The sequence below is a fragment of the Aegilops tauschii genome, chromosome 7 (genome assembly GCF_002575655.3).
Source record: "Aegilops tauschii subsp. strangulata cultivar AL8/78 chromosome 7, Aet v6.0, whole genome shotgun sequence".
In the NCBI taxonomy this organism is placed as follows: Eukaryota; Viridiplantae; Streptophyta; class Magnoliopsida; order Poales; family Poaceae; genus Aegilops; species Aegilops tauschii.
The window spans coordinates 268,609,093-268,619,546 of NC_053041.3; the positions used below are offsets into that span (position 1 = coordinate 268,609,093).

Sequence of the window (10,454 nt, forward strand, 5' to 3'; positions counted from 1 at the left end):
GTACCTCGTAACCAAACACGGATCACTCCCAGATCACAAATGAATCCACAACAGTCAGTCTCGCTGACATCATCATAAACCAAACCGTGGAATGCAAATTACTTAGTGTGCAAGATTTATTATTAACAGTTGATCCATGGTGTGAATTACTTACGAACTGGGCCCTTATCTGCGGGCGCGGCTATCGATAGATTAATACACTCTGTAGAGGTAGCGCACTTTACCCACACCACGGAACCCATGGCCTCGCACTCCCATTCGGGTGGACCAACGACATTCCGACAGAACTCTCCCATTGCCATGACACTCTTACGGCCACTCTGACCAACTCCCCACTGGGCTTAGTCCTGGGTGACCCAGCCTACCAATGGCAAAACTACCACCGTCGTGGCAAATAAACAGTCCCAAACGGGGAAACGATACCATAACAACAACGGGTCCACAAGGTTATGTCTGCTTACCGGGCCAGGGTAACGCATGCCCATAACCTTCCCTCGTTGGAGGCACCGACAAAAGGCATGACAACGGACGACTAACGGCCTCCCCGTAAAGGCAAATGTGGTTGCACTTGTCAGCCCGATTCAGTGGCACCATGACCCGACCAACTTTATGTTCAAGTTCAATTATCATCAGGTTTAACTTGAAATAAAAGGCTCGAGTCAATATATGCCATGCTTATGCAACCATATATCATGCATCACATATCACTTAGAAACGCCACCCACAACTACCATAGAAAGAAGAAGCAGATGCTGATGTTTAAGCTAGACATAGCCAAGGCTTTCGACTCGATCTCGTGGGAATACCTACTGGAGTTGCTGCAAAATTTAGGTTTCTCGCTCAGGTGGCACAACTGGATCTCCGCTCTCTTGGCCTCGTCGTCCTCTGTTGTCCTCCTCAATGGAACCCCATGCCCAATAATACAACACTTCCATGGCCTGCGGCAGGGGGACCCCTGTCCCCGTTTTTGTTCATCTTGGCGATCGACACGCTCCACCGTGTCCTCGAGGCAGCACAAAACTCTGGACTTCTTACACGCCATCCTGGTAGAGATGCCAAATTGAGACTTAGTCTGTATGCTGACGATGCCATTCTCTTCTCCAACCCCACACACGAGGATGTTGCCTGCCTTCTGGAAATCATGCACCACTTTGGTCAGGCCACCGGACTGCGGATGAACCCTGAAAAGTCAACTGTTGCCCCCATCCAATGCTAGGAAATCGACCTTGACCATATCCTGGAGGCTTTCGCCGGGGCACGCGTTGCCTTCCCAATCACATACCTTGGTCTTCCCATCACCTTAGGTAGGCTCAGAAAGGTGCACGTTTTCGATAGAATTAGGGCAAAGTTAGCTAGCTGGAAGGGTAGACTGATGAACGTAGCCGGCAGACGCGCGCTCGTGCACTCTGTGCTCATAGCTATGCCTATCTTTGCGCTCACCGCAATCCAGGTAAGCACCGGCTTCCTCAAGGACATAGATAAAATCTACAGAAAGTTCCTCTGGGCGTAAGAAGAAAACCTTACGGGTGGCAAGAGCAAGGTCAGTTGGCGCCAAGTGTACTCTCCGGTGGAGCTGGGTGGTCTCGGGATCCATGATCTCCAGAAATTTCCCAGAGCGCTTCGTCTACGTTGGCTATGGTTGTCTTGGGCCGAACCAAATAGGCCTTGGGTTGGCTCGGTCATCCCATGCGATGAGCGGGACAGAGCCCTTTTTGCTGCTGCCACAACTGTCAGGATTGGCGACGGCAAAACTGCTCTGTTCTGGGAGTCAACATGGATGGGGCCACTCCCTTTGCGAGAAATCGCCCCGGCGCTGTACAAGCGATCAAGGGCAAAGGCCCGATCTGTCAGGGAGGCGCTGCACGGACACAGTTGGATCCAAGACATCAGAAGACCACCGTTCACTAATGATTTCCTAGAGCAGTTCCGCTGCCTCTGGAGACTAGTCCGAAATGCAGAGGCAAGCCTCATCACCGGTGTTGCGGATTCGATCACCTGGAAAACAACTACATCTGGAACCTACTCCGTTGCGGCCACTTACAAGCTGCAGTTTGCTGGCAGGGTGGCCTCTCCTTTCAAAGACATGTTCTGGCGGGCATGGGCTCCCCCCGCTGCAAGTTTTTATTTGGCTGCTCATGTTGGATAGGCTATGGTGTGCTGATCGTCTACAGCGTCGAGGCTGGCCAAACAACTATTTTCGCCCTCTATGTCTGCGAAACTTGGAGACCTCGCTGCACATTCTATGGGAATGCCCGCATGCCAGGATGATCAGGCAAAAGGCTGCGGCCTGGTTTGGATGCAGATCACTCGATCCCATTGGATGGCAAAACCCAGAAATCTCAAAAGAGATGTGGATTTATATTGTCTCCAAGACGACGACTGAACAAAAGAAGGGCATCAGATCAATGATGATCCTGGTGTCGTGGAGGATATGGCTTGAGCGAAACAACAGAATCTTCAACAACAAAGTCTCAACGGTGGAAACCACACTAAGGGAGATTAGAGGAGACTTGGAATTATGGAGACTAGGGGGTGCATCCTGCCTGCTGTCGCCTTTCGGGGACCCAGGCTGAGAGATTTTCGCCCGTGCTGTCCTCTTTTTCTTCTTCTCCTTTTAGTTTCCTCTTCTTTTTCCTCCTTATGGCCGTCTTGGTCTATGTACATATTGCTCCCTACCTATCATAATGAAAAAGCCCAGCCTTGTTGGTCTCCCTTCAAAAAAACAGTTCTACTTGCACAAACTTAACTTTCAACATTTTTGGTCCTTTCTTACTTGTTATTTATACTCATCACTTTAGTTGGCATTACTAAAATTTATCTTAGCATATATATAGGAAAAATAAGACCGATAATCATATCACCATAGTCATGACAAGTTTACTTAGATCAACTACTCAAGTTACATCTCACTAGCTCAAGCATTTACTTCTGTTAACTAAGCATTTTGATCATGGCAAACTAAATAACACAAGCATTATTTAGTTTAATACTATATGCAATGAATAACATAATAATTCAAGTAGAAAATCATGAATATTGCAAAGACACCATGATAATGTTGTTGTGGCTTGACTTAGTGTAGAGGAGCTTCACACTCCTCCTGGATGCCTTCAAGACAAGCTTCACCTTCTAAAAATAATTCAAATGACAAAAAGAAAATATCAAGAACACTTTTGAAAATTACCAGAAATTCTAGGCAGCAAAGAAAAATCCCATCTTGGGTATGCTACTAGGATTTCCCAGTAAGAACAGAATGCAAAAGAATCAACCAACTCATTTGGACTTGTAGAATAAGAGTTATAGCTGGTCAAAGTTCTAGTCAAATTTGAACTAAATTTGAATTAAAAATAAAAACTAGGGGGGGTGACGTCGAAGGCATAAACCACCTGGGCGCCGCCACTCATACCGCTTCGGCCGCGGCCTGAGTGGCTGACAGCGGGCCCCAGCGGTCAGGTCGGAGGGGGGAAGAGAAACAGAGGCGGGCGGCACGGCGACATTGCTTTCTCCGGCGAGGAGTGCCCGACAACGAGATTTAGATGGATAGGGTTGTAAAGGAGACCGAGGCGCACCTGGCCGTACCCGTAGCGTGGCTAGGGGTGGCCGGACGGGGTCAGAACGCAGCTCTCCAGCGGCGGCAGCGGACGGGGCTCGTCGGAGTTGGCGATTCCGGCGAGGCAGGGCCGGTTCAGCAGCTCCAACGGCACCAGCACGCACCAGTGAACCACCACGGATATGCCGGAGAAGTTGGTGGAGCTCGAGCGGCTCTGGAGAGGAAGGGGGCAGAGGATGGGGATCGCCGGCGAGCTCGGGGCGGGGACGGCGGCCAGAGGCCTGCCCGGCCCGGCTGCGGCTTCATACGGGGTCATGGAGGTGTGATGAGTGTGTGTGTGTGTGGAGAGAAACCAGCTCGGGAGGTGGCTATATATAGGCGAGGCCGAGGCGGGGATCGAGAGCTCGCCGGAGCTCTCTTTTGTGTCGCCCGACGACGAATGGCGTCAGTGAGAGAGGGGGAAGACGCCGGAGATCACGCGGAGGCTATAGACGAGCAGCGATGAGCACAGGAGCGCGGTACGCGACGAGCACAGGGGCACGGGCGCACTGTTGCCTTGGCCGCGCCGTGCCCGTGCTCGCTGCGGCGAGCTCCGGCGTCGGCGAGCGCCAGGGTGGAGTTATGGAGGTGCAAATGAAGATGGGGGCGTGGTTTGGCAAGGTGCGGCGGTCGGGGCAGCGAGGACGCGCGCAATAGAGGCGTTGGTGCAACACAGAGCGCGTCGACCGCATGCCAAACACCTTGGACTCGCGTGGTCACCGCGTGAACTTTGGCATCAAGCTGAGCTAAGCGCAAACACTATGTCTGGCAGCTAGTCCTTAGTTGTTTTGGTCGTTTTGCAATGTTGGCCGGGTCACAGGTGAACTATGGGAGTGGCTTTCTTCCTGGCAAGTTTCTGGACAGAAACTTGTGAGCTTCACTCAGAAAGATTTAGTGAGAATTAAAGGCTGAGCTTTGGGGTTTAGTAATATCTTAGGAGGGTAATCAAGCTCAGAAAAGATCAGCCCCAAAAGATCAAGCAAAAATATACTTGCTGTACAAACTGGTCATTTGGTCTAGAAGAGAATTGATTTTCTGTAGCAAAAATATTATAAAAATTTATGCAATATTTTTGCTCAGGGAGGTGCCCTAGGGTTCAAAGAATAATTGGGAATTTTCTCAGATATTTGTGGACAAAGAAAATGGGGGTTGCTTTGGAGCATACTTCTGTGAAGTGGTTCCTTGGGCTTTTGTTGGAGTTTTTCACAGAAGGAAAAGTGAATTAGAGGTGGATGGGTCACTTGGGTGAAAATCAAGGGTAGGCCCAAGTGTTCAAGTCCATTTGAATTGATTCAAAACTCCAAATCCAAAGCAAATGCAAATGAAAGTCCGGAAAAACAGAGAAGGCAAACCCAAGCTGTCACAACACCTGCCCCAAGGTGGGCGCCAACTGTCATGGGAGTAAGTCTGACAGTAGAATAGGGGGTACGTAGGAGGAAGCAAGATCTTAGCTACGACAAGGTTGTGCACGCAAGATTTACGAGTTCAGGCCGTTCTCGAAGGAAGTAACAGCCCTACGTCTCGGTGCCCGGAGGCTTGGTCGACTAGATTATGTGTGAGAGTTACAAGGGGTGCGAACCCTCGTGCTAGTGGAGGGGGTGGCTTGTATAGAGTGCGCTAGGACCCCAGCCAGCCCGCGTTACAAAGGGTTCAATGTACATTAAGGCAGGGCGTTACTGGTAACGCCATTAATAAAGAGATATAAATGATCTTTAAGACTACAGAGTGAATGCCCGGCCGTTGCCATCCTGAGTGACGTTAGGTCTTCTACATTCGGAGTGGTTTCCTGTATCGTTGAGTGACTTCATCTTGGTCGAATGGAATTAGGGTATCCGAGCGAGGTTGAAGGTCGAGTGGATTGCACTCCTTGATGAACTTAGTCGGTTTCTCTTCTTGTGCTTTGAATGTTTTTGACTCTAGGGCAGTGTCCTTGGGTAGGGTGTCCAGGTCAGGACTATGACCCTACCCTAGGTACATGTCATCGTCAGTCCCCGCCACCGCCCCGAGGTCTTCCGGCCGTCGCCCCGACCTGCCCGCCGCCACTGCGTCGCCCCTTCGGGTCATAGCGTCGCGGCCCGCGGTCCACCGCCGTCCCCGCGCGGGAACACCACCGTCCGCGTCGGTCTCCGTCACACTGTCAGGGTTCTTCGCCTACTTCGAGCACCGCCGCCGCGCTCCTAACCTAGCCGCCGCCGCCGCCGTCAGGCCGCGCCGCCGATCTACTTTGGCCGCTGCCGCCGCTACCCCCGTAGCCGCCGCCGCCCGTCCAGCTCCTTCGTCTTCGTCCAGCACCATCCCGTCGCCAGAGTGGCCGTCATCTACCCCGACCACTTCGTCTGCTCCGACAACCGCGGGCGATATCGGCCCCGCGCCGATTGGTGCCACAACCGTCGTCGAGTTCTTCTCTGCTGACCCCTCTGACTTCTTCGACATGGCGTACAGCTCGTGCAGGTCCCTTGTCTACGGATGCCTGGTGCTGGGCCTAGCAAGCCTGGTGCGGCATTTCGTCAAGTTCGTCTTCGTCCGTCTATGCATGCCCCGTGCTGACAATATCGGTGCGTGCCTTCGTCCACGATGTGTCCCCGGGCTTGTCAAACCCGCCGCGACGCCTCGTCAACACCATCTTCTCTCCGGTGCACCCCTACTTCGACAGCACTGCGCCCATGGTAACTCGGCGCCTCCTTGCGCCCGCGGCTCCACGGCGACTTCCTAGACACCGGTCACCCCGACCCGACATCGACCATGGCATTCTTCGCACGGCTACCTCGACCACGGCTACACCATCCTACGCTCTCAGCTACCTCGACATCGACACAAAGGGCTATCATCTGCTTGAGCAACTCGTCGGCTTCCTCTACAGTCAACGCGTCCGCGATGCGCCACCGTCCATGACGCTACCGCTATGACTGCGGGGGGATGTCAGCCTGTCGGCTGCTATTCTCTCCCGTCTGACCGTCCGCGATGCTCCTTTTGTCTGCGCTGCTACCGCTACGACTGCGGGGGATGTTAGAGTATATAGGCATATATCTTTGTATATGGTAGACTATGATTTGTAATCATCCTGTGCCTTATCTCTAAGAGAGGTTTTTTGCCCTTCAAACCTTGTACTCTATATAAACCGTCCAAGAGGCTCAATACAACATCTATCATATTCCGCAACAATCCCTCTCTCTCCCTATTATTGCAAGATTTAGAACGATCGCCAAATATCAAAATCCATATAAATATTGTAATAGGTATATAGATATAATAGATACTGTCTGCACACTGCTACTACTACAGAAGAAGCAGAGAATTGCAACCGTAGAAAAACAAACTTTTGTTTGGACCAACAGCACGAGAGGGGAAATGTATTGCATGCTCAACTGATTCGAGCACGGAGTCATGGTCATGGAGTAGGATCAGCTATCTATGCGGAATAGAGCTCGGGTCTGGAAAGCCTCGGCGTCGGAACGGCGACCAGCGGCGTGGCCTTCTTCATGACGATGCCGAACTTCTCTGTCAGGTCCAGCGCCGCTCCCTCCGGCAGCTCCCAGTCGAAGGCCTGCAGCAGCATGGCCACCGAGTATGCCGTCATCCTCTCGGCCATGGCGATGCCCGCGCAGATCCTCCTCCCCGACCCGAACGGCACGTAGTCCAGCTCGCTGCCGGTGAAGTCCACCTTCCGCCCGCCGTCGCCGTCGCTTGCCTGAGAGGCGAACCTCTCCGGGATGAACTTCGCCGGGTCCTTCCACGCAGCGGGGTCCCTCATGATAGCCCACGCGTTGACGAACACGCGACTTCCCGCCGGGACGCGGTGGCCGCCGACGGTCGTGTCTTCGTTGGGGCAGTGCGGCACCATGAGCGGCAGCGCCGGGTGCAGCCGGAGCGTCTCCTTGACCACCAGATGCAGATAGTGCAGCTGCGGGAGATCCGATTCCTCCACCACGCCATCGATCCCAACCACCGCGTCGAGTTCCTCCTGCACCTTCCGCAGTATCCGCCGGTTTTGTAGCATCTCCGCCATGGCCCATTCCACCGTGTTCGACGTCGTCTCTGTTCCCCCAACTACCATATCCTATGATCATCACAGGACACATGCACGTAAAAAAATCAATTAAGCGTGAGACGCGAGAGTAGGTGTACGGAACTACGGATTGCTAATGGAGCTAGCTAGTGACTGATTGGTTACCATGAGCAGGGCCTTGACGTTGGTCATAGTGAAGGCGGCCTTCCCGTCGCCACCTTCCTTCTCCATCTTGAGCATGTATTCGAGGAAGTCTTCCGCCGTGTCGCCGCCGGCCCGGTCCGCCTCGACCCTCTTCTCTATGATCCTGCCGAAGATCTCGTCGAACCTGTCCTTGAGCGCGTCCGACTTCTTCCGGATTCCCTGCAGGTCGAACGGCGCCAGCGCCGGGAAGAAGTCTGACACGTTGGGCGCGCCGAGCATTTCGGTGATCTCCGCGACAAGCTCCCGGAACTCCTTGCCCACCGCCGTCCGCTCGCTCTCGGTACCTATGTTGCCGCCCCACAGCGTGCCGGTGATGACGTTCATGGTGGTGAGGAACATCTGCGCGCCGACGTCAACCGGCTTGCCGGCGCTGGCCATGGAGTGTAGGTGCGCGAGCGTGGCCCTGAACTCGCGGCGGCGGAGGCCGTGCACGTTCTGCAGGCCAGCAGGGCTGAGCATCTCGCGGACGCAGACGCGGCGGAGCAGACGCCAGGTGGGACCGACGGGGTTCCAGACGATGTTCTGGCCGCCGCCGTAGGAGATGGAGCGCGCGGCGTCCGGGATGTCTCGGCTGGAGAAGACGAGGTCGTTGTCGCGCAGCACCTCGCGGGCCAGCGCCGGGGAGGTGATGACAATACCCAGCTTGGAGCCGAGTCGGATGGAGAAGATGGGGCCGTACTTGTCGGCGAGGCCGGCGAAGTAGGTGTGCAGGTCCGGGTCGAGGGACAGCAGGCTGCCCAAGAGCGGCAGGCCCCTGGGGCCCGGCGGCAGGCCGCCTTCGCCCCTGCCGCGGCCACGCCGGAGGGTGGCGACGTAGAGGAAGGCGGCCACGAGCAGCGCCCCGTAGAGCAGCGTCGTCGAGGTGGCCGCGTCCATGGCTGCGTATGCTGCGGTAGTGGTAGCTAGGGACTGCGACAAGGAGAAGCAGGCAGCGATGGTGCGCGGCGGATCCTGACTGGATCTAGCAAGGCGGTGTTTTCCACTTGGCTTCCTCCAGTAGGCGTTGGTTGATGTGGTCGCATGTGGACGGGGGCAGCAACGAACGGGGGCGTCGCGTTTGTCTCGTCCCGGCGGCGAGCTGCCGGCTCGTGGAAGGAAAATGCGAGGGACACTCGTCGTTGACATCCACGCAAATACTTATCGTTTGCTCTGCCAAATGTTAGCGATTAATGGTTGTGCGGCTGATCACGACTAATTTATGGGGTGGGAATTTATGGGGTGGGGAATTTATGGGGTGGGGGTAGTGCGGGCTTCCGATCGAGATTGGCCAGATTGGCATCTTCGGGTGTGGACTGGAGCAGCGAAGAACGGGATGCCTCGCTTGTCACCTCACGGCAGCGGCCGCCTGCTGCCGTCCGGAAAAAAATAACCGAGCGGGGAGTATTATTTTTTTGCCGGGAACCGAGCGGGGAAAATTAATGGACTACTCCAACTTCTTTTGATAAAGTGTGGATTTTATTGGCTCAGAATTACAAACATATAAGTACTCGGTCTCTGCATAACTAGAATTCACACAATCAATATCAACTCCTACAAAAAATACGCCAACAAATAGCAAAGTCATATAAGACCAAAGCTATGCATAGATGATGAGAAAAAACCCTAAAGCCATAAGATCTGCAATCAGCAAGCTACAACAAAGACCAAATCCGCACCATCCATTTTATAAGACCACACGGACGGCGAAGCTCTTCAACAGCAGCGCCTTCAGAAGGCATCAATGCCCAAGTGTCACTCTCATCGATCCAACCAGCAAAGCAAGAATTTAGCTTTTCACCTCGAAGAATCAGTCCAAGCAAAACCGAGCAATGCCTTCAACAAGGTAACGACTTAATATCGTCATTGCCAGGTATAACCAACTCGGGTCAGGTCTAGGCTTTCACCCCGGAGCTCGAGACCGAAAGCTCGAGTAGCACGACGTCACACATGTGTTGTGACCATCACTTTTCCGGGATCCCAGCAACAAATGTGATATGCACCAACGTCGCTGCACCACCATCCCTCTGTGTCAAGCCGTCTTTTATAGTTTTCATCTCACCATCGAAGTAAACCATCGGATCTGAACGGAGGAACCCTCACAAAGACCTTTCGATGGCCACCGCAATCTGCAGCGAGGCCGTTGTTGTAGGCCGGAGTCGTCACCAAAGAACCAACCAACGGCGGAGCACACAACTGTCAATTACCACCTCGTCAGAGAGAGCCTTGCACAGGCCATCAGCCCAGGGGCCAACATGGTCGGAAACAGGACGTGGAAAGCAGATCACGGTCACCGAAGCTGGCTGGCCACACGGTGCCATCACCACTCGTATGGCGTCGGCCATACGAAGGACACCTACAAGTACAATTACACTTGACCTCTCACAAAGTGATCTAAGCCACCTACAGCAACACCTGCACTATGCAGTCGTAGATGTCATCTAGAATGGTCCGGGCTAGCTCTCGAGGTCCTTTGAATTGCTCCGGTCGGTTGAACACTTTGGTGTTCTTTTGCTTCCACAAAGTCCAAGCCGCACCGATGACCAAAGAGTCGGAACCACGATTGTCTTTCCCTTGGAAACCACTTCGGGCCTTTAGACATCACTCGATGAATGCGTCCATGCTATTGGGAGTAAGGACATTGATTTGTAGCATGTCGAAGCACGTGTGCCAAACCTG

General features: G+C 53.7%; 1 protein-coding gene across 1 annotated transcript; it reads right to left on the reverse strand.

The window, feature by feature from the left end:
* Positions 1-6,778: 6,778 nt before the first annotated feature.
* Positions 6,779-8,999, reverse strand: LOC109783333 (geraniol 8-hydroxylase). Its single transcript, XM_020341949.4, has 2 exons — positions 7,761-8,999; positions 6,779-7,646 (listed from the first exon to the last, which is right to left on the reverse strand). Exons 1-2 carry the CDS (start codon positions 8,922-8,924, stop codon positions 6,999-7,001), a joined length of 1,812 nt encoding a protein of 603 aa, XP_020197538.1. The 5' UTR covers positions 8,925-8,999; the 3' UTR covers positions 6,779-6,998.
* Between the last annotated feature and the right edge of the window lie 1,455 nt (positions 9,000-10,454).

Coding starts and splice junctions, on each gene's coding strand:
- LOC109783333 (XM_020341949.4), bottom strand. CDS start 8,924: ATGTCAACGACGAGTGTCCCTCGCATTTTCCTTCCACGAGCCGGCAGC. Junction 7,647..7,760: donor ACGTCAAGGCCCTGCTCATG/GTAACCAATCAG, acceptor TGATGATCATAG/GATATGGTAGTTGGGGGAAC.